At 33.3% G+C, this 24,919-nt stretch overlaps 1 protein-coding gene and 1 pseudogene across 7 annotated transcripts in view; both read left to right on the top strand.

Moving 5' to 3' along the window:
• Ipo11 (importin 11) overlaps positions 1-24,919 on the top strand; it is a 207,335-nt gene that overhangs the window by 66,490 nt on the left and 115,926 nt on the right. For 6 of the 7 annotated variants that reach the window (XM_078015991.1, XM_013356118.4, XM_078015985.1 and 3 more), the window contains 9 exons: positions 1,497-1,545; positions 3,167-3,237; positions 10,233-10,425; positions 11,147-11,299; positions 12,793-12,836; positions 14,157-14,247; positions 17,093-17,140; positions 17,893-17,998; positions 20,455-20,581. In XM_078015991.1, the coding sequence (XP_077872117.1) occupies positions 1,497-1,545; positions 3,167-3,237; positions 10,233-10,425; positions 11,147-11,299; positions 12,793-12,836; positions 14,157-14,247; positions 17,093-17,140; positions 17,893-17,998; positions 20,455-20,581 (882 nt within the window). The remainder of the gene's footprint in view (positions 1-1,496; positions 1,546-3,166; positions 3,238-10,232; positions 10,426-11,146; positions 11,300-12,792; positions 12,837-14,156; positions 14,248-17,092; positions 17,141-17,892; positions 17,999-20,454; positions 20,582-24,919) is intronic. The other variant, XM_078015989.1, reaches the window with a different exon arrangement.
• LOC144365152 (transmembrane protein 183A pseudogene) lies at positions 21,445-24,532 on the top strand (annotated as a pseudogene).

Below are 24,919 nucleotides of genomic sequence, written 5' to 3'. Positions count from 1 at the left end.
TAAAGTGTGTATTAAAGATAAAGGCCTGGGGACTGGGGTTGTAGCTCAGTGGCAAGGCACATGTCTCGAACATGTGAGGCACAGGGTTTGATTAGCAGGATCACATAAAAATAAATAAATAAACAAGATAAAGATTTAAAAAAAAGGGGGGGTCTGGATGTGGTATGGCATGCCTGTAATTCCAGCAACTCCAGAGATTGAGGCAGGAGAATCACAAGTTTGAGGCTAACCTCAGCAATTTAGAGAGGCCCTAAGCCACTTAGCATGACCCTGTCTGAAAATAAAAAGGGCTGGGGCTGGGGTTGTGGCTCAGTGGTGGAGCACTTGCCTTGCATGTGTGAAGCACTGGGTTCGATTCTCAGCACCACATATAAACATATGAATAAAATAAAGGTCCATCAACAACTAAAATCATTTAAAAATTTTTTTAATGAATGAAAAATTAAAAGGGGGGTGCTGTGATTGTGGCTCAGTGGTAGAGCGCTCACCTAGCATGGATGGGATCTGGGTTCGATCCTCTGCACCACATAAAAATAAAGGCATTGTGTTGTGTCCATCTACACTAAGAAATAAATATTTAAAAAAATAAAAAGGGGTGGGGATGCTCCTGGGTTCAGTTCCCAGGTGGGTAACTGGTAATACTTTTCTGGTATCTGAAGGTGTATGAAGTGTCTAAGACTAATACTTGACACTTACGTACATGTGGTTCAAATAACTGATATCTTTATTCATTTATTGAGTATTACTGTCAAGTCTTGTCCCTGTATTCAAGGATAGATCAGTAAACAAAGCAAAATTCTGGCCTTCAGGAGCTTGCATTCTATTTAGAGGAGCCAGATAATAAATAGACAAACAGTATATCAAAGGAGTGGTAAGGCCTGTGAAGAAATATTACGCAGAGTAAGGAGAATAGAGGGTGTTTAGTGAAACAGGATGCTTTTATGAGTAGATTTGAATTATTGTAAGTGATTTGTGTTAACTGATGAGTTACTGAATAAGCAGAGTACTACAGTTACTTTCTTGTGGAAGACTTGTTTATAATGATTTTTTTTTTACTTTATATAAATATATGTCTTAGTTATAGATGGACACTTTATTTTATTTTGTTTATTTTTACTTTTTTTTATGTGATGTTTGAGATCAAACTCAGTGCCTCACACATGTTAGGCAAGTGCTCTATGACTGAGCTACAGCACAGCCCTTACTTAGTTTAATTTTAACCTATTTTTCTTCAGTTGATTTTTTTAATATTTCTTTTTAGTTGTAGATGGACACAATACCTTTATTTTATTTATTTATTTTTATGTGGAGCTGAGGATCAAACCCAGTGCTTCGCACATGCTAGGCGAGCGCTGTGCCACTGAGCCACAACCCCAGCCCCTTCAGTTGATTTTTTAAAATGATGTATAGATATGTCATAGTATCCCTGAAAAAAAGTACAAGGTAAATGTTATAATAGAATAAATCAAGACACTTTAAAATGTATTCTTTTTTAGGGTTTTTTACATGGGATATTTGAACGTCTAAAACAGTTTCTGGAATGCAGTAAGTACTTCCATCATAGTAGTTTTTACTGTTGAATCCTTATTTGTTACAGCTTATTCATTATTCATTAATGACTAGGGTTGGTGAAGAATTAATAGGAGTTAAAGAGTGGGTCCCTATCCATTCAGAGCTTCTCTTCCCATATGCAAGTCTGGAGAAAGTTTTTGTCTGAGCAACTCATTTGTTGGACAATCTGAGTGAATTCTTAGTAGCTGGATAGATAGTGTATGTGGCTAAAATATGCTTCTTATACCTTGATAATTAGCTTTTTGAAGGTAGATTGAAAGCTTGGGTTTGTCTCCATCTACCTTTCTTATTCTGAGTATAGAGGAAACCTTTATTTAAAAGAATCTATTTTGTGTCCATTTTTTCTTCTAATTTCTACTACAACCCCCCTTTTCCAGGCATACATCCATAGCAGTCATAATGTTGAATAGATAGTAAGTTATATACTATGTGCCAAATGGTTTTTAGGCTTTTTTATTGAGTCTTTTAGTATGTTTTCTGTATCACTATGATATAAATTTTGCTAAATGATACTTTCATTTTGCAAATCTCATAATCATTATCCCCAGCTGGATCACATTAAGGATGTGATCTGCCCTACACAGAGAATATATAGCATTTATATTTGCATTTATTTTACTGGTGGTCTCTTATCTTCTTACCTTCTATGTGATTGTAAATACCTTTGTTCAGGACACACACCTTCAATCAGATGAGTGTGTGTGCATATACTGTGTGTTCATATTCATTTGGGCATTTCCTACCTTGAGAAGGTATATTAGTCTGTACTTTTAGTGATTATTGATTATTATATGTTAGTCATTTTAAACCTAGTTTAAATTATTGACCCTGTTGCCAGGCATGCTCTTGGGTACTATGCATGCAAAGGTGAATAAGATAGCTCATATTGTGTATTTTTTTTAATATTTATTTTTTAGGTGTAGATAGACACAACATAGTGCCTTTATTTTTATGTGGTGCTGAGGATTGAACCTGGGTCCCACCCATGCTAGGCGAGCGCTCTATCACTGAGCCACAATCCCAGCCCTCATATTGTGTTTTTAATTTAAACCAAAATGGGGCTGTCATTTTTCTCTGGTTATAAACTTGGGGTTAGCAGAAGGAAGAACCGAAGTCCTTTTAGAATAGTAGAATGAGATAATTGACAAAACAGATTATGAGGAGTTGATGGGCTGATGGACATTATTCTGATGTGCAAAATAAGGGAAGGAAAATTTTCACAAGGGTACTTCAGAACTGATAGGAAAAGTGATAGTGAATATATTACTGAGTGTTTTTTGTTGACTGAAAAGTACTTCAGTTAGAACTAAAACAGTTTTTGAAAATGTGATTTATGATTTGTTGCTAAAATTGTCACCTTTTTACTTTAAAATGGATTCAGTTTCTCTTTTAGGGTTAATTTTGTATAATTTGGCTCAGATGCTTATTTTATTAAATGAAATTTTACTTGCTATTGGTTTTTGAATAATAAGTTAATAACGCAAAATATACAAGAATGTAACAGGCAATATTTTTGTAAAAGTTTTGGTATTTTGTTTGTGAATTTGTAGGATATTATCAACTTGTATTAATTTTTGAAATGTATTTTTAACAGGTAGAAATATAGGTACAGATAATGTGTGTAGAGATAGGCTGGAGAAGACCATCATTCTTTTTACTAAAGTGGTAAGTTTTCTTTTTATCTTGAGTACATTTTCTGAAATTAATATATCTTCTCAAATTTAAGAAGGAAAATGTTTTCGTAATCATAAATTTTCACTTGAATGTAAGGAAACTCATATTCTTACTCTTTGTAGGAAAGCTAAAATCACCTTTGTATAATGTAACTTTTTGAATGCATATAATAGTTAAATTTATAAAACACAAACCTTCACAATCCTAACAAGTGTTAGAGAAGTTGATTCCTCAAAACCTTATTCCTAGACCCACTGGAAAGAGCTGAGATTAAGAAGATGGCAGTTCAGCCTGAAATAGATCAAATGCAGCAGGTAGAGTAATATCAGGAAGTGAGCATATTCAGAATGATTGTCAAATATCATCAATATCATGTTTTGTTTTTAATTTTAATTTTTTTCAATTTGCTCTTTTTACATATATATGACAGAGTGTATTCTTACATATTATACATACATGGAGTATAACTTATTCTAATTAGGATGTCATTCTTGTGGTTGCACATGATGTGGAGTTACACTGGTTGTATATTTATATATGAACACAAAAAGTTACGTTTGATTCATTCTGTCTTTCCTATTCCCATTCCTTCTCCCTTCCCTTCATTCCCCTTTATCTAAACCACTGAACTTCCTTATTGTGTGTTAGCATCTGCATATCATGGAGAACATTAGGACTTGGTTTTGTGGGATTGGCTTATTTCACAAAGCACAGTAGTCTCTAGTTCCATCCATTTACTGGCAAATGCCATGATTTCATTCTTCTTTATGGCTGAGTAATATTTGATTGTGTATATATACAACATTTTCTTTATTCATCTCTTGAAGGGCATCTGGGTTGATGCCATAGCTTAGCTATTGTGAATTGAGCTTGCTATATACATTGATTACATATGTTTTAAATGGAATTTTATGGGTTCACTGTACTTGACAGTGTGTATATACGTTTCTGATAATGTTGAGAGTTATATAACATTAACTCGTAAGAAATTTGGGCTTGGAGAATTGGGAAAAGTGCAGAGTTGGGTTAAAGAAATTAGTAAGATCTAGTTTGAGGAGTACTTGCACTAAAATAGATACTTGGAGAGAGGTGGGAATATCTAAGCCTATAATCTATTTTCTCTCTTCTCTCCTCCTCCTCCCCCTCCCTCCTTCCTCACTCCCTCCCTTCCTCTATTTCTTTCTTTTCTTTTTTGGGGGGAGGAGTACCCTGAATTAAACTCTGGGACGCTTAACCCTGATCCACATCTCTAGCCCTTTAATATTTTATATTTTGAGGCAGGGTGTTGCTAAATTGCTGAGGTTCGCCATGAACCTGCTATCCTACTCTCAGCCTCCCGAGTCACTGGGGTTATAGGCAAGCACCACTACACCTGGCTATTTTCCCTTTTTAAATGAAGGTTCAGTATTAGGGTTAGAATTGTCTGTTTCTCTTGGGGATAAAAGGAACAGGAGTAATCTGGAGGGGAGGGGAGAGAAAGAAAGGGTGTGTGTGTATGTGTGTGTGTGTGAGAGAGAGAGAGAGAGAGAGAGAGACAGAGAGAGAGACAAGACAGACAGACACTGTGTTTATATGTATGTGTTTAGGTGGTAGTCACCTTTAGTTTTAGTTGTCTTCATTTCTTATGTTCCAGATAGCCTCAACAGTAAAACTTGACCTTCTGGGATCCAGTATAAAGTTGCCTCCAATCCTTTAACACTAAGCAAAGTAAAACAGGATGATGAAGTTAAGTTAGTCAGTGGGGCTGGGCAGTGTATATCTCTGACACTTGCCAGCATCTCTGCAGTTCCTGCTCAGTATATCAATTATATAAGTAAAATTTTAAAAACATTGTTTAGATAGTCTGTATTAGAAACACATTTGTTATTGACCTACTAGTTTTTGTAGTTCTTGCTTTTACTTTTTATATTTATGTTTTGAGACCATGAATTGCACCCTAGAGTACTTAACCACTGAACCATATCCCCAGCCTATTTTATTTATTTATTTTTTATTTTGAGACAGGGTATGGCTGAGTTGTTTAGGGCCTCACTAAGTTTCTGAGGATGGCTTTGAATTTACAATCTTCCTGCTTCAGCCTCCTGAGTTGCTGGCATTGCAGGCATGTGCCACCATGCCCCGCTGTAGTTCTTTCTTTTAGTTCTTACTTTAGGTAATGATGTAGATAGATGGTATTTGTAATTTATTCTACTTTTTAGAATAAGTTCACAGCAATAATTTTATTTACAAAATCTATATTTATGATCTCTAAGACTTTAATGAAAACCTTTAAATTGGGAAACATCATATATGCCTTCAATAGAATTGAATAAGTTTCCATTTGTTCATAATCCAGTTTCAACAATTATCAACATATAGTCATGGTAAATCCTATTTTATTTGTGTGCTTCCTTTCTCTCCCCACTCTTGCTGATTATTCCAAAGCAAATCCTAGATCTATAGTATTATCTGTAAGTATTTTATTGGTACCAGGGATTGAACTTAGGGCCACTCAACCACTGAACAACATCCCCAGCCCTGTTTTGTATTTTATTTAGAGACAGGGTCTCATTGAATTGCTTATTTCCCTGCTCTTGCTGAGGCTGGCTTTGAACTCATGATTCTCCTACTTCAGCCTCCTGAGCTGCTGGGATTACAGGTGTGTGCCACTGCACTTGGCTTTTTCAAAGTGTGTTTTTTTTTTTTTTTTTTCTTAAAAAGATTTTGACCTTTCATTTTTTTCATAGATATTTTATATATATTCATTTCCATAGGCAAACCCCAGATTATTACAAACAAAAATACTGCATAACTTTAAAATAGACATAGATAAAAGTTATATTTATAAACTTTCATGTAAATGTTTAATTCTGTATTCATATTTATGTACGTATATAGATATATGTATTCTAATGGTAACCTTCACAACCTCAACCTAGTCTCTACCTCAGAACTAAACCTAACCCTACCCATAACCATCAGTCTTCTAAACAAAAATTGTAATTATTACTTTGAATATCCATATATATCTATTTTAAATATTTTTAGTTGTAAATGGATCTTCTATTTAATTTATTTATTTATATGTGGTGCTGAGGATTGAACCCAGGGCTTCATACATGCTAGACAAGCGCAGTACCACTGAGCCACAACTCCAGCCCCCTCATATATATTTTTACATACATATTTCTTTATATGTTTATAAACATACGTAGGTATGTGCCCTAATGCTAAACAAAATCCTGCCCATAAATTTTATATATGTTCAGTTATATATTCTTAAAATATATCTAATAACAATGTAAACCTCTATCTCAAAAAAAATTAACTATATACAAATCCCTATACATTTAAATATTTTTATTTATATTTTTATATATGTATATTTATATTGTATTCATATATTTGGATAATAATGTTTAAAACCTAAACTAATGCTAACTATTTTTCTACACCTCTTCCTATATATCTACCAGTATGCCTCACCAGAACCTCTGTATATATAAACCATAACAATTTACATGAATCTACCTATATATTATGGAATATAAATTCATAAATATTGTTATACAAATAATAACACTTTTCACAAATATTTCTGTATATGAGATATATATTTATTTATATATGTTCATATTCATTTGTATAGAAATTACTACCATAATGCTAACTCTATTCCTGATATTAATAAGCAATTCTTAATCCCTGTGACTGCAGCCCAAATTCACAATTATAACTCTAGGTGCTTAATTTAAAAGATTTTACAAAGACTTCAAAGCTATTGTAATTTCATCTAATCCCTAAATCTAATTGTACGTTTTGATACATTGTGTGTGTTTGTGTGTGTGTATATAATGTTTTGACATATATATAAATAATACATATGCCTATATATTCTTTACTTAAACATATATATTATCTATTATGAAATATAGTTTGTATTCCCAGTCATTTTGATTTATTTTGGTTTTTAACTTGACTCTTGGTTTCTCCTTTGATTGGCTTTCCTTTAGTGTAGTTCCTCCCTTTACTGATTTTCATTGTTGTTTTTCATTTCTTCCTTATGAATAGTTTGCTGATTCTATAGTGCAGGCTCTCTCACTGTAAATTTTTTTAACTTTTCTTTATTATTGAAGATATTTATTTCATCATCGAATCTGAAGCTTAATTTTGCTGGATATAAGATTCTTGGTTGGCATCCATTTTCTTTCAGAGCTTGGTATATGTTGTTCCAGCTATCTTGTAGTTTTGAGGGTCTGGGTTGAAAAACCCGTTGAGATCCGAATTGTTTTCCTCCTAAATGTAATCTGAAACTTTTCTCTTGTGGCTTTTAAAATTCTGTCCTTATTTTATATGCTAGGCATTTTCATTATAATATGCCTTGGTGTGGATCTGTTGTAATTTTGTATATTTGGTGTCCTGTAGGCCTCTTGTATTTTCCAATTTATTCTTTTGTTTTAAGTTTTCAATGAACCTTTCTTTTATTTACTTACATGTGGTGCTGAGATTTGAACCTAGTGTCTCACATGTGCTAGGCAAGCACTCTGCCACAGAGCTACAACTCCAGCCCGTCCAATTCATTCTTCATGTTTGGGAAATTTTCTGATATTATTTCAGTGAAGAGATTGCGTATCCCTTTGGTTTGTATCTCTGAGCCTTCCTTTACTTTGCTAATCTTAGATTGGTCTTTCATATTATCCCATAATCTTGGAGGTTCTGTTCATGGTTTCTTACTATTTTCACTGTGCGGTCAACTTTTATTTTCAGGATTATATATTTTGTGTTCATTGCCTGAGATTCTGTTTTCCAAGTGATTTAGTCTATTGGTGATGCTTTCTATTGATTTTTTTTTTTTGTTTGGGTTATTGTTTCCTTCATTTCATAGATTTCTTTTTTTAAGAATCTCTCTTTCTTGAGGTAATCTTTTGCTACATCTATTTGCTTTCTTATCTCTTTGTTGGAGTGATCAATGGTTGCCTGTATTTGCCCTCTTATATCATTCTTTGCTTTGCATTTCATTTTAATTATGTACTTACATTCTGAACTCCTCTGACATTTCATCTACTTTGCTGTCAATGCAGTCTATTAGTGTAGTATCTTTGTTTGGAGCACTTTCTTCTCTCTTTTTTTTTTTTTTTTTTTTAATGTTGTTCATGTGTCTTTCTCTAGCAGTGCAGATCTGAGGTATTACAGTTTCTACCCTATAATCTTGTAGTTTTCCTGCAGGTTACCAGTACCTTGCTTTTAAGGGGGAAGATCAATATTTATAGCACCCAATGCAGATAATATGCAGCTCATATTTTAGACAATTATAGTTCTGTCCCAATAAACAGAAATGATGTCTTCAGTTAGTAAATACAATATAAATAGTAGATTTGCATAAGGTTCTACAGTTTCTAATGATGGACAAAGAAAGAGCCGGGGTGAGGTGTTGAATGTGGGGTTTATGAGATAGGAGGTGGGAATAGAGAGATATTAGATCGCAGGAGGAGTGAAATAGGAATCAAGAGAAGTAGGCTAGCAGGGATATCTCTGGTGTAACCAAGCCTGTAGGGACCTTGGTGATGGTCTTCCAGGTGCTGGTTGTTGTCTCTTGATGGAGGCGGGCTCCTCCCTAGTTTGTGGCGATGGCAGTGTCAAACCTGTAGGTACCTTGATGTTAGGCTTCCAGGCACTACCCAGTGTCCTAAGGTGGAAGCTGCTCCAACCAAAGTTGGTGATGTTGGCATCGAAGGTAAACCAGGATGACTGCGGAGTTGTCCCAAGAGGAAGACTACTGCTTTCAGAGATGGGGCTGATAGGGCAGGCCATGTGATGGCATTGGGCAGCCTGTTTGGAGATGCAGCACTGTGTCATTCATTTTTCAAAAATTTTTTTAGTTGTAGATGGACACACAATATCTTTGTTTTGTAAATTTATGTTGTATGTGGTGCTGAGGATTGAACCTCCCCGTGAGAGGCAAGGGCTCTATCACTAAGCTACAGTCCCAACCCCTCCTAAAGCATTCTTAAACACAGTTGTCACATTAAAAAGTACTAATTGATTTTATTTAAATATCTATTTTGTTTTCAGATTTCTCTTTGTATAAACTTTTTATAATTGGTTTATTTGACTCGGGGATAGTATCTGTTACCTTTCTGTTCTTCTTTTTCCTTGTTCTTTATTTGTTGAAGTAATATTCCTGTAGTGTTCACCATGTTTTGAATTTGCTTGCATCCCTATGTGTTATTTAAGATATTCCTTTGTCTCCACACTCTTCTTATCCCTCTATATTTCTCATGAATTTGTAGTTACATCTAGAAGCTTGGTCACATTCAGGGTATTTTTATTTTCTTTTGGTAGGGGATGCTGACAAGAATACTTTGTAGGCAATGTTGTATTCATATTGCAGCCCATCAAAAGGCACACAATATCTGATTATCTCTATTAGAAGGCGCAGATTGATGAGTGAGCTATCTGAGTTTCTCAGCACCCTTTCCCCTCTAGATTTTAGCAACCATGGATGAGCAATGCCTAGTACCATGATTTGATTGGGATTATAAAATGATGGCATTCTATTATTCCTTTTTGCATTTATTAGCTGGAATTTTTCTATAAAGAAGAAATCTCTCTCATCAGAACTATTTGGTCCATTGAAATACAGTTCATACAGAAAGGCAGGATTATTTTTTAATTCTTTCCCTTTATTCCTTTTTTTAAAAAGCCTACCTTTTATATACAAAATGATTTGTATCACTTTTACCCATTGTTATCAAATTAGTATGAAGCAGGACTTTTTTGGTCCCTGTAATGGAAATAATAGAAAAGTCTTATTATGAGATATAATGTGGCAAAATCCATGTTATATTATGTACTTCAAGAAGGGTTATAGTACATGTAAAACTGAATATATGTAGACTCTTACCAAGGTTCAAAACTTGCTAAATTTTAATTAGTAAACTTATAACTGAAATGATTATATTCCAATACGAATTTGGGAAAAATGCATTTAATTTTTTTCTTCACAGCTTTTAGATTTCTTGGATCAGCATCCATTTTCATTTACTCCTCTAATTCAGAGATCACTGGAATTTTCTGTAAGCTATGTTTTTACTGAAGTGGGTGAAGGCGTTACATTTGAAAGATTCATTGTCCAGTGCATGAATCTTATTAAGATGATTGTCAAAAATTATGCTTATAAGCCATCCAAAAATTTTGAAGGTAATGCATTACTGGTAGGTTTTTATTTTTTTTTTCCTGGTCTTACTTTTTTAAATTTTAATCTTAGTGTGAAGTAATAGCTATTTTGATATAGATTTTTCTTGAAACTCATTTATTTTAGTCTGGAAAATAAACTCTTCCTAGGATGTGAAATAGAAAGCATTACAGTATTTAATATGTGAATATCAGCTTTAAAAAAAAAAACACTGTACATTTATCAAATTCTCTTTTGTAACACCTTAGAAGATCAGTTCAAGCTTAAGGACTTTAAGAATTATATACTATAATAACCTCTGAAGCTCATGTCGTAGGCTGTATTCATTTGAACAATTATAGTTTTCTCTGACTTTATACAAAGTAGGGTGTTTATAGACAGGTTAAATTGTATGTTATTTGAAATTTCTTCATGTGCATGTGTTCCAAGATGAATGAGGAAGGTTTGTAAATGGAAGGGAGAGAGACAAACATACATATCAGTTGGTCACTTCAATATGCTGCAATAATATAGCATAACAATGCATAAGCTATGTGAACAAGGCTGGACTGATGAGATATATTATAAATAAAGAGCCTCTTTGAAATTTGTTCCTAATAAAAATGAACGTTTATGCACAAAGTTTATCTTTACCCCCCAAAGCATGTTTTTATAAAAATATATATATAATCCAGCTTCAGTAGAATGTTTGGCTATACAATTAACTTGGAAATTTTAATTTTCTAGATAGCAGCCCTGAAACTCTTGAAGCCCATAAGATTAAGATGGCCTTCTTCACATACCCTACTTTGACAGAGATATGTAGAAGATTAGTCTCTCATTATTTTTTATTAACTGAAGAAGAATTGACAATGTGGGAAGAAGATCCAGAAGGCTTTAGTAAGAATTACTTTTTCTGTATTATTGTGGCTTTTCTCTCCATTTCATAAACAAATATCTTGAATGATAGGTATAATAACAAAGTATTTTTATATAGTACTTTTGATCTGGGTATCTTTTTTTTTAGTTGTCTTTCTTACCCTTTAGAACAATTTGAGACACCAAATGAATGATTCATTTAACTGTAGTGGAAAATTTTGTTCAGGAAGACACCTTTTTAAGTTTTTAGATACCCTTACAAATACATGGTTTAAAACAAAAATTAAAAATTACTTTCTTGCCCTGTTAGGTCAATTTCTATTTTGTGATTCATTCCATATTTTTTTTTCACTTTTGAAAAGTTGTACTTCAGAAAGACATTAGAAGATCTTTTTTTTTGAAGGGTTCCTGGGGATTGTAAATACAGTTTTAGTAAATGCTTATGAATGCTACTCATATGCTGTATCACTGAGCTTTTATCCTACACTGGAAATATTTTTGATGCTTGTTTTTCCTAACAGGAGACCTGTCTATCTGTTTGAATTTTAGTAGTAGTATGTATCAGTCATTAGATACATAGATAGGTGAGTAACAAATCTATCATGCCATTGCTATAGAAAAGAAAGGAATCATGTAATTATAAAATGCCTTTGTGTGAATTACTTTGTCCATTAGTGAGACAAGAGCTAGATTTTAATCTCTACTTATCCCTTTAACTGGATCCCATAGACTTCCTAATATTTTAAGAATGCCTTAATTGTTTTGGAATATATACCTTCCTTTTCTTTTTTTTAATTTAAAAATCATTTTAAACATATATTACACAATACATTTTTCTTTTTTTCTTCTTTTTCTTCATCATCTCCTTTTTCTAACTAGCATCTTCTGTTTCTTGCTTTCTTTATGCAGTTTATATATTGTATAACATGAGGAATTGAGACCCTACCTGGGGTTGTGGCTTAGTGGTACAGCACTTGCGTGATGTGTGCAAGGCCCTGTGTTTATTTCCTAGTACAACCACCCCAAAAAAGAGAAGAGGTGGGAGGGAATGAAACCTCTAGATTTTTTTAAAGTCCTGAAGTATTTTACTCCAAATATAAATACATGTAGGAAATTTATGAAAAATGACTAATCATTTTAAGTTGAGAAATATGATTACAGTGTTGCAATGATTATCTTGACTATAATGATATATTATCAGATGATGTCATATACTCTGGAAATGATAGGTACATTGAGCTTTCCTCCAAAAGGAATTTTTAATGAAAGCAAGAACGCTTATGGATTTAATAAGCACTTGGATAGGAGGTTGTGTAATATACAGATGTTATCTGTGATTTATAGGAAAGAATTCTGTAAGTTTATGTTTTCAAGGATTTGCATTTAGTGCCATGTTGAAAACCATTCACAGAAATACTGTGCTATTATTGAAATCTCTGTTTTTCCAAATGGGATTTTGTAAACATTGTCATTGCATTTCTGGAAAACATTACTTGTCGTCCTTTTAATTGCAGCAGTGGAAGAAACAGGAGGAGATTCTTGGAAATATAGTTTGAGGGTAAGTATTAATTGAAAAAAACTAATAGGGTAAAGCTTAATCCTCAAGCTCTTAGAAAACGACACTGTTAAATTCAAAACAGTAAGTCAGACAGATAGGAAATTGTTTCTAATTACAAGAAACTGTGTTTAGAGAAAAGTATTTGATTAAATTATGAATTTTATATTTTTTGTTAGCTTGGTGTTTACAAACTGTGTTTTTCAATTTTTAGTAAAGTTTTAGTAAATTTTTAGTGTTTGTTTAGAGAAAAGTATTTGATTAAATTATGAATTTTATATTTTTTGTTAACTTGGTGTTTACAAACTGTTTTTCAATTTTTAGTAAAGTTTCTTGGGAAATAATTTGTCATTGAACAAATGTAAGATATTTGTAGAAGTGAATGCTGCTACTTTTTGCTAGATATCTCATTTCTCTTATTACCAAGTGTCATGCTTTTGGAGCACATTATTGATATGGCAAATGTTTTGCCTTTATGAAAATTTATCAGATGTGATCACTGAGCTATTCTTTTTGTTAAGACCTGTTTTTACATAATTCATATAACCTGCCATTGGCTTTCTAAAAATACATCTTAATATTTTTAGACTTGTAAGCTTATAATTGTAAACCAGAGAAATTACTGGAGCTTTAAAAACTTGTTCTTATGGACAAGGTTAAACAGAATAAAATTATGAACCCTTCCTGAAAACCTAGTTTGTTATTAACATATGGCTAGTCTAGTTTCATAATAAGCATTCCTGCCCCAAACTAGTGTGAAGTAAATATCTGGGATGACATAGCATATGTTTTTTGTATGTCTAAGATTTTTTTTAAAACATAAAGCAGAATACTTTAGACATTTACTTATAGTTCTTTTCTATTTTGAACCATTTAGCAATTCAGCACTTTTACGAATCACAATGAGTCATTTTTTCAATATAGGTAACAACAATTTTTGTTACTGTTTTTGTTAAAAATACATATTATTTTATTTTTGTTACTAGGGATTGAACCCAGGGGTGCTTAACCACTGAGCCAAATCTCCAGGCCCTTTTACTATTTTATTTTGAGACAGGGCCTTGCCAAATTGCTCAGGGCCTTGCTGAGTTGCTCACAGCCTCACGTAGTTGCTGAGGCTGGCTTTAAAATTGCAGTCCTCCTGCGTCAGCCTCCCATGCCACTGGGATTATAGGCATCTGCCACCACACCCAGTACTATTTTATTTTTAAATCCAGAGTTTTTAAAAGTTTTGGATTTTAAAAATATATGTTCTTTGATTTATTATAAAATAAATATAATATGCCATCATTTTTATTGGAAATTTGTTTCTTCTCCCTCCAGCCTTGCACTGAAGTACTATTTATAGATATATTCCATGAATATAATCAGACTCTTACTCCTGTACTTTTAGAAATGATGCAAACCCTTCAAGGTAATGTGTTTTTTGAGATATATGTTTATTTATTCATTTAATTAATGTTCAGTAAAAAATGGTTAATTGCTTACTATGTGCAACATGCTATTTCTTAGGTTATATAATGGATATGAATTTGAAAAAGATTGAATGCATTCCTTCCTGAAAGGAGGACATTTGAGATAGGACTTGAATTATAGTCTGGATATGATAATTAGATTTTGCTGTCGTAAACATAGTAACAGCATGAGCAAAATGGCAATCACATTCCTTGGGGAGATAGTCTCTCTGGAGCATGTTATGGTAAGGAATGAATAAAGGTTAACATAGTGTGTTGGCCTCAATAGGGTGGTGGCAGTGGGAGAGGAAAGAATGTATGGATTTAAAAGAGAATGGTGGAGTAAGTTTTAGGTACTTGTTTATTGCATATTGTTCACAAATAATTATTTAACTATTAACTAACATTGATTTATATTTTGTGAATTTTGTGCCAGACTCAGGGGACATTGATCACAGCTGTTTTGTTCAGTCTTTATTCCCAATGCCTGGCATAGTCAATAACTGTTTATTTATTGATTGACTTTTCACAACTGATTGAATATGCTGGGTAAGGGAAAATAATAAAAAATGTTCCTGAACTTTTGAGTTTTAATGACAGGCAAAGCACTTATCTCATTAATAGTGGTTGGAGGTACAGATACTTTTGGTATACATGTATATAAGGAGTCTTGGGAGAGAAAAGAGGTTCAAGACAGAACCTGAGATTTTCACCTCTAGGGGTAGGAGGAAGTGATTGTTTTATGAATATAAGAGGCAGAAGGCAGTGGAATCTCCCAGAGAATAGATTGATTAGTTGGGGCAGGAATCACATTGAGTAGGTAGAGATTTAAAGGAATGACAGAAAGAAAATTTCTTGTAGGAATGGTGATATCTGATCTTGTTTGTAATAAGAAGCTGTGTTCTTCAAAAAGCTTAATAGATTAGTGTTTCTGTTTAAATTATAAGCCAAAGCAAATATAGGCTATTAATATAATTATGTTAATTTTAAAAGATTATTTGGACATTATTTTATTTTACTATTAATTGATTTGCAGTGTCTAATTGCCAGTTTCTTAGTGCAGGATAAAAGATTATTTGTTAATATGTATACTACGTAAGTTGCTTTGTATGATTTTGCATGTGGTTTTGTTGGTGTCTGTTCTTCTATAGAAGAAGAGTATTATGTGAATTTACTTTTTTATTTTTTTGGCCACCAAAGGAAGTGATAGATTATTTAGGTTAAATTTGGTCGGTTTGCTGTCTGGTGGTAAGGTTTTCAAGGATTTCTGAGTTCAATTTTCCTTCTAGCTCTGCATCAGTTTGCTTATTTAGAACTTGCTTATTCTAGCTTATTCTAATAAGTTTTAAAATTCCTATTTAACAATGGAAGAGTGCTTTGAGAAACTTGGTAGAAATTTTTCTCTTTTATAGAAATCTATTAACTAAGGAAATTGTGTTTTCCATGTCTACTTCTGATATCCTTCTTAAATAAATAGCGAAGACTGCCAACTTTTTATTGTCCTAATTCATCTTTTTATTTTTTTTCAAAGAATTTTCTTTTATAATGAGGATATTACAGTTAACAATTTGTGGGATATGTTTCTCTAGAATATTGATTGTCATACATTTTTTGAATGTGTTTAAAAGATTTTTAATGTTGTTTATAGCTTTACATCTTGTACCCATGTTCTACGAGGGCAATGGCAATAAAATTTAGACCTCCCCCTTGTATATATGCTTAATATTACCAAGTATGTTATACTTAGTTTAATTGAAAAACTAAGTTAGGATTGAATAAACACTGAAGTGTCTATCAGCAGGTGAATAGATAAAGAAAATGTGGTATGTATACACAGTGGAATACTATTAAATATTAAACAGGAAGGAAACTCATTTATTACAACATGATTAGAATTGTAGATGTTATCTAAGTGAAATTGATTTAGGCATGGGAATACAAATACCATGTCTTCTTTCTTGTATGTGAAACTTAATATGATAGAAGCCATAGAAGCAATGAATGGAATAGTGATTACAGAGACTGAAGGATGAGGATAATGAGGAGATAGTGGTCACATGGTACAATATCATTTTTAAAGTTGTCTGGCACACTGTGAAAATACAGTTACCAGAGTATTATACACTTCAGAGTTGTTGAATAGATTTCAAATGTTTTCACCAAAAAAATGTTAAGTATTAGAAGTGATGGCTATATTAGCATTTTTATTTAATTATTTCACATAAGTATTCATAGAGAATAACATTATTTTGTATTCCATAATTCATGTAGTTATAAATGGTTAATTTAGAATAAAAAAGGTAAAAAAAAATTTTTTAAAAAACTAGTAAAAATTAGAAAAACCAGTACTGCATCATCTCATTCATAAGTAAATTATAAAAATGTTGATCTTGTAGACTCAGTTGAGAGAAGAAAGGTAGTTACTAGAGACTGGTAAGAATAGGGAATAGAAAAAGATGGAGAAAGACTGATCAGTGGATAGGATACTAAGCTAGAGTTAGACAGGAATAAGAACTTCTGGTGTGCTGCTGCATAGTAGGATAATTATATTTAACAAAAATGTGTATTTCCAAAACCTAGAAGAAAGAATTTTAAATGTTTTTACCATAAAGAAATGACCAATGTTTTAGATGACAAATATGTTTAACCTTTAACCTGATTCAAACATTATGCAGTGTATACATGTATCAAAACATCACAGGTTACCCCATTTACATGTATGTTTTTTTGTTTACTGTATCAATTAAAATAATTTAAATTCTTAAAATGAGTTTTGCTTATTTTTACTGATACTTATTTTTTTAGGGCCCACCAATGTGGAAGATATGAATGCATTGCTAATCAAAGATGCTGGTATGTTAAACTTAACTAGTTTAGAAATATTTAATTATTCAATAGATGGAGGGTCTGTTTTGTGGTAAACTTTGTGCTGGGAAAGTTGGGATACAAGAGTAACCAAAATATAGGAACTATCTGGTGAGAGAGATACCCAAATAAGCAGACAAAAATAAATATAACACTTAATGGAATGGTTATATACATTTAAAGTAGGGGATAAACACGAGCTGGTTTGGTATATCTAGGGAAAGATTCCTAAAGAAGTATACTGTGATAACTCAAGGACAAGTAGGAGTTAGTAGTTGTACATGAGGTGTGTGCAAAAGGATTCCAGGAAGATTTGAGCAGTATGGAGAAAGGATTGATGATAAGAGGAGCAAAATATAGGTAGAATTAGAACTGTTACTGTTTTGGTTTAACTTGAACATAGAAGTTAAGGGGGCGGTGGAGAGAGATAAGCGTGGACCAAGTTGTGAAATATTGCCTCTGTTTAGAAACAGATGCTATTTTATAAGTTTATAAATTGACTTTAATATTAGCGCAAATTTAACTTTCTATTTGAAAATACTAAGGGGTATTTGGGGAAAATAGTAAAATAGCTTAATGTCTCTAAAATGTCTGCTTTGATAATCTCTCCCAGTTAACGTATGGTGGGTTTTTCTTAATTAATATATTAATATATTACATGTTTCAGAATAAGTTTAATTTGTTATATAAGGCCAAATATCTGAAATCCTTGATTTTTTTTGGTTTAACTTTCTTTTCAGTGTATAATGCTGTTGGATTAGCTGCTTATGAGCTATTTGATAGTGTTGATTTTGATCAGTGGTTTAAAAACCAACTTCTTCCAGAATTACAAGTCATTCACAATAGGTAAATATAATATTTTGTGTTTATTTTACATTGCTGATTTTCTGATGAAGGCAGGAAGTAGTTAAAATTGCTTATAATTGGGCTGGGGTTGTGGCTTAGTTGCAGAGTACTTGCCTCGCACATGTGAGGCACTGGGTTCGATCCTCAGCACCACATAAAAATGAATAGACAAAATACAGATATTGTGTCCATGTATAACTAAAAATATTTTTTAAGAAATTGTTTATAATTTTAAAGGGTCATGGTTTTATTTAGCAGGTAGTGCCTAGTAGAATATAAGACTATGAATTCTATACCTAGAATATGAGCAAGGGTTGGCTTTTATGTTACTTCAAGTTTAGATATTAAATGAGTAGGATAGAAGGAAACAGTTTTTCATAGTTTTTATAAATTATTTTCTAGTTTAAAATTAGAGACCATAAAAAATATTTCAGAAGGATTTTGGTTCCTGGTGTGAAGGGTATAGGTCTATCAAGTTCCTTCTGTGTACCTGGTGCCTGTTAGCCTATAGTCATAGGTTAGTAAGTATTTGTGCACCAAATACTGATTAAATAGAATGCCACCCTCATGAGAATCATTTTTTGAACATTTAGAGCTACAGAATTATAAAACTGAAGATGCCTTAAAAGTAATTTCTACCAGTAAGTAGCTGTTCATCTTCTCATTTTTTTCCCAATCATTTCTTCAATGAAAAAATGTTCAACAATTAGAATTTGCTATGTTCTGTAGATCCAACATTGACTATAGTAGCCTCTCATTCTGCCCTCAGGGGCCTAGTGAAACTCTGAAGGAGAGGAAACCTCCTTTGAGGAGGCAGATATGAAATATAATTTTCCTTAAACCCAAAAGGCTGTTTAGTTTAAGACCTTCATTATCCAGTATAGTAGCTCCCCTCATGTGGCTATTGAGTAATTGAAATATGCTTAGTACAACTGAAAAAAATGAATTCAATTTTAGTTAATTGAAGTTTAAAAATGGAAGCTGTGTAAAATATGTATTGATTGTATATTGAAATTATAATTTGAGTATATTGAAATAAGTATTATTAAAATTTACCAGTTTCTTTAGACTTACTTTAGTGTCTATACTAAAAAAATTTAAAATTACCTATATGACTTGTACAGTATTTCTCTTAAACAGATGTCAAGACTGTTGTTTCTCAAATTTTATATATGAGTCACTCAGTAGGAAATCTTGTTAAAATGTAGATTCTGGTTACAAGGTCTGGACCAGATACTCTAGTTTTCTCATACTCCCAAAATGATGATGATGCTGTTTTAGGAAGCACACACTTTGAGGACAAACTGATAAAATAGTCTGGTAGTGACTTTGACCTTGGAATTTGACCTTTCTGTGCGTTATTGTATTTGTTTGAACAGAGCCAAATATGGCAATGCCCAGGATTTCAGTCCCAAAATTGATGATTCTTTCACCTCACTTTACACAAGTATTGTTATTTCTGCCTCTGTGTCTTTGTTCTTATAGTTCTTGTATCTTGAATTGTGTCAAGAATGAAATTTTGGACACAAGTATTTTGAGCTTTGCAATTTTTCTTCTTAGTAACCCTCATTTCCTTTAGTAAAGATAATCAAAGAAATAAATGTACGTATATGTACTGAATATATAAAACTTTTAAAATATAAGTGATTATTTTTATACTCTGAGTCACATTCTGTAAACTGATAGCAGTAAGTTTATATGTATATTTTATGTTAGAAATAACAAGGTACTGCAAGAAATCAAACATGAGCCCAAAAGTGTGTGGGCAAGGCAAACTTTTACTTCTGCCAGAAGTGTGTGCTATTGGAATCTGGCTAGCAAGCATACCCAGCCTGGTAGTCTGCCTGTTTACACACCTAACAAATTCAGTGCTGATTGGAGGACTTGGAAGTATAATCTATACAATTGGCTAATTTTAAAACTGTGATGGGCACAAAGGAAGGGCTATAATTAAAAATGGCTATAGTTGGATTCAATTAAGGCTGAATACTATATTCTGAAAATGGACCACCAGACTTCTCTATTTCTCATATTTTATATAATCCTAGAGATCATTCATAATGTTTTATAAATAATATGGAATCAACAACTAGAATAAGAAAATTTAATGTAGGAACTACTTTATTATTACTTTATGGGATCTCTGCAGCTTTAGCATTAAGGAGTTAACACTATTTTTAGTTACTTGAGGAACAGAAGTAAAAATTTTTGTTTTTAATGTACAGATCTATGTTGCTACTCTGATGTAGTAGAATTAGGGTTATGTGGGCTTTAAGAATTTTCATTTACTTACATAAGGAATGTATTGGTAGTATTTTGTACTGTGGCAAATTTTTTCAGGTAGCTTTAAAGATTTTATGTAAATGTAGAATGCATTCACTATTACATTTTAGATTTAAATGGTGACATCTAATAAAATATTTAACATTTTACTTTCATGATTTTAACCTATCTAGGTATAAGCCATTGCGACGCAGGGTCATTTGGCTCATCGGTCAGTGGATTTCTGTGAAATTTAAGTCTGATTTAAGACCCATGCTATATGAGGCAATCTGTAACTTGCTTCAAGATCAAGATTTAGTGGTATGTTGCTTCAAATTCTTAAAATAATTGTTTTTTAAATTTCAACCTGTGCTAAACTTTAAGTCAGAAAATGTTCATATTTATATAGTGTGATATTCCTTGGTTAGCAGTTTGATTTGAGGGCAGGGAAACTTTTGATTATTCTTTGCCTTTCCCACTGAGTCACTGAAAAAACATGTATTCAAACTACTACTCTGAAATCATTTTTAATATTTTAGAGAAAAAATGAGGCAGTTAGTTTTTAAAGACCCGTTTATTATTATGTTTTTGACATTAGAGATTGAACCCAGGAGCGTTTTACCACTGACCCCCGTCTGTAGTCTTTTTTTTAAATTTTGAGACAGGGTTTAATTAAGTTGCTGAAGTTGGCTTCATTCTGCCTTATCTCTTGACTTGCAGGGATTACAGTCATTAAAATCCCTTTTTATAGTATTTATTCTTTTTCTTATTCAGGACAGTCTTTTTCATTGATACAGTATCATAATCTGTTCCACCCTTACTGTTGATTGATTGCTCTTCATTTATGTTTTTCCTTTGTTCCGTTTTTTGCCTTTGGAATTGATGTTCCTTTTAGGAATTTTTTTTAATGGTGTTCAAATGATTTTCTCATATTATTGAAGCTTGATAATAGTGTCTTCATTGCTTTTTTTTCCTCATTCAAAACAGTAGGTTTGTTGTTTTACTATATAGGTCAGTTACTTAAACAGGCCTATGACTTTAAACAGTTAAAAATGTATAGAACAGTCTCCCCCCCCCCCTTTTTTTTCCTGCTAGTGCTCTAGTGTATGTTTGAATATATTAGTGTCTTAATATATACGTTTTTGTTTTGGGTTTAGATTTGTCTTCAGTATACTATTTAAGAAGTTTGGGTAAAATCAGTCCCACCACCCCCAAGATCTTGTCTCATCATTTCTCAGTGTCAGCTTTTCCTCCACGCACCCCCTTATTTTACTTTCAACACATCTGATTTCCCAAGCAAAGGTTTAGGCTACACTTTATTCTGAAGAAACTGCAATTAGAAATATAAATTTGGATCGTGACAGCTGGGGCCTTGGGTGCGGGATGGCGGCGGAGCCAGGTGGAGCTGGCCCGCGGCTCTGGGCACCTGCTCTCCTGCCGGAGGCATGGCCCGGGGTCCCAGACCACTAGGTCGGTCTAGCCCTGACACGGTCGCCATGCCCAAGAGAGGAAAGCGACTCAAGTTCTGGGCCCACGACGCCTGTTCAGGTTGCCTATTCTGGACCAGTGGCTGTGGCAGATTATGCCAACTCTGATCCGGCAGGCAGTCGTGAAGTCTGGATGGGTCAAGAAAGCAGTCACCAACACTCTTCAGCAGGAAGTAAAATTTCTGTGGTTTGGCAGCCTCTCAGCTTCCTTCAGAGGAAGCTCTTTCTGGGGTTAGTGAGTCCTGTGCCATCATCGACAGCAGTGAAGAGATGGATGCCCAGGAGGAAAACATCCATGAGAGAATTGTCTCCAGAAAAAAGAAAAGCAAGAGGCACAAAGAGGACTTGGACAGGGCTGGAGGAGAAGAGTATCCCATGGATATTTGGTTATTGCTGGCCTCCTACATCCGTCCTGAGGACATTGTGAATTTTTCCTTGATTTGTAAGAATGCCTGGACTGTCACTTACACTGCTGCCTTTTGGACCAGGTTGTACCGAAAGCACTACACGCTGGATGCTTCTCTGCCTTTGCGCCTGCGATCAGAGTCAATGGAGAAGCTGCGCTATTTTCGGGCATGTGTGATCCATTCTCTGTACCATATGTATGAAACATTTGCTGCTCGAATCTCCAAGAATCCAGCCATTCCAGAAAGCACTCCCAGCACATTAAAGAATTCCAAATGCTTACTTTTCTGGTGCAGAAAGATTGTTGGGAACAGACAGGAACCAATGTGGGAATTCAACTTCAAGTTCAAAAAACAGTCCCCTAGATTAAAGAGCAAATGTATGGAACGATTGCAGCCTCCCATTCAGTATGAAGATGTTCATACTAACCCAGACCAGGACTGCTGCTTACTGTAGATCACCACCCTCAATTTCATCTTTATTCCAATTGTCATGGGAATGATATTTACCCTGTTTACTATTAATGTGTGCACAGACATGCGGCATCATCAAGTGAAACTGGTGTTCCAAGATTCTCCTGTCCATGGTGGTCGGAACCTGCGCAGTGAACAGGGTGTGCAAGTCATCCTGGATCCAGTGCACAGCATCTGACTCTGATTGGTGGCATCTGCAGTATCCGTTCTCCCTGAGAGCATAGTTATTGATTGCTTCCCATCCTTTGGGGCAGCCCTGAGTCTAGACCATAAGTAATCAGATTTCAATTTGAAGGGGATGGTTCTATTGTATATCTGATTAGTAATGCATATGCTCTTTTGGTTCCTGGGGCTCCTATTATTGGAGGGAGAAGGGTTGAATCAAGAGGAAAACAACTATGGTTTATAAACATATTTTAATGTAAAATTTGCATTTGAAAGGAGAACCCTGTTTTTTGTGTTAAATATTTGGTGCTATTGAGTTTATTGTTCTGTATTCTTTCATCCTGTTGAAAATGGATGATCTTGCTCCAGGGAAAAATTAAACTCTTAAATCTTCAAGCAAAAAAAAAAAAAGAAAGAAATATAAATTTGCTGTAGCAACATGGAAAGGCAAATAGAACTGATCTTTGGATTTTTCAACTTACATGTTATCTACTTTGTGTAAATAATTGAGAATTTATTTTAAATATCATTCTGTAGTGATTAAATAGTATAAATATGGGAGGTTACAGGGAACCCATTTTTTTTTTTTTTTTTTTACCTAACTGCTTTAAAGATTATAGTTTTCTAGCCAGGTATGGAGGCACACCTCTGTAATCCCAGCAGCTCAGGAGACTGAGGCTGGAGGATCAGCAGTTCAAAGCCAGCCTCAGCAATGTTGACGCGTTGTGCAGCTCAGTGAGACCCTGTCTCTAAGTAAAATACAAAATAGGGCTGGGGATGTGTCTCAGTGGTTAAGTGCCTCTGAGTTTAATCCCCAGTACCCCCAAAAAAATTATGGTTTCTTGAAATTAATTTACTTTTCAAAAGCTTCAGAGTAAAACACAAGATTTAAATTTTTGTTTTCATAGTTGGAAATACCATTTTCTTTTCCGTCAATAGTATCCGAGAAAAGACTTTAAATGACTTGTGTGTTATAAAAGTATTAAATCTCAATTCAGCTTTCTTTGGGAAGTAGAGAACTTTCTTGTGTCATACCCTCTTTATAATAATCAGTCTATTAAAAAAGAAAACAAAAGTAAATTATTTTTATCATTATTTTAAAAGTGGAAAGTTAATTATACCAGTTATTAATAAATATTAATGGAGAGAAATGATTTTATGGCCAAATATTAACATAGGTCCCTTTATTAAGGACTGGTCAGAACCTTAAAAAATGAATATTTGCATTGTGCCTATCCAAGATCAAGAATATAGAGGTTATACTGCTTTAATTTAGACCTGTGAGAAGTGCTGGCTAGAGAAATGTGGGAAGTTGCCTTACACATACATAAATATTAGATATACATATATACACACACAATAGTATGTATATAAACATATGTATATACATGCAAACATGATAGTATGTGCATGTGTGTAAACATACACACAGTGTGTATATATTTATACATGTGTATATCCAGATATACAAAATGTATATCTGGATATACAACTATATCTGCATTTTCTTGTTTAAGTGCTCTTGTAGAGTTGATATAGATTTGATACTGAGCAACTGCATTTTCTATTTCTTATACTTACAAGGAGACACAGCTATGATGGAACAGAAATAGTGCTGCAATTATAGGAACAACTTCTCCAGTTACTGCAGCCTTCCATAAATTTTGTATGAGGGCCAACATTATATTTTTAACATATGTATGTCAAATGTATTTATGAAATAAAACATTACAAAAATGCAATTGAATCCTTCTCTATCTTTCTAGTTTCTGCCTATTGTCTTCTGTGTTGAGCAGAGATTTTTACTTTTAATAGATTACAGTCAGATTATGTTTTATTGTACTTCTTGTTTCTTGTTTAAGAAATTCTTTTTTTTCTTTGTCATATTCAAAATCTGCTTTTGAATATAATGTGAAGTAAGTATTAAATTTTCATTTTTTTTTCTGGAGTAACTTGTCAAATAATCGATGATTTTCTCAGTGATTCATAAGATGACCTACCAGTCATATGCCAAATTGACACAAATGTGTGTCTGTTTTTGGTCTTTGTTCTATTCCAGTGGTCCAGTTTCTCTTCTCATTTAAATATTGTTTCAATTACAACACCTTTTTTTATAGTAACTCGTAACA

Source organism: Ictidomys tridecemlineatus, chromosome 1 (genome assembly GCF_052094955.1).
Source record: "Ictidomys tridecemlineatus isolate mIctTri1 chromosome 1, mIctTri1.hap1, whole genome shotgun sequence".
Taxonomy (NCBI): Eukaryota; Metazoa; Chordata; class Mammalia; order Rodentia; family Sciuridae; genus Ictidomys; species Ictidomys tridecemlineatus.
The sequence above is the reverse complement of the archived record's forward strand: the minus strand, read 5'-3'. Positions and strand labels throughout refer to the sequence as shown.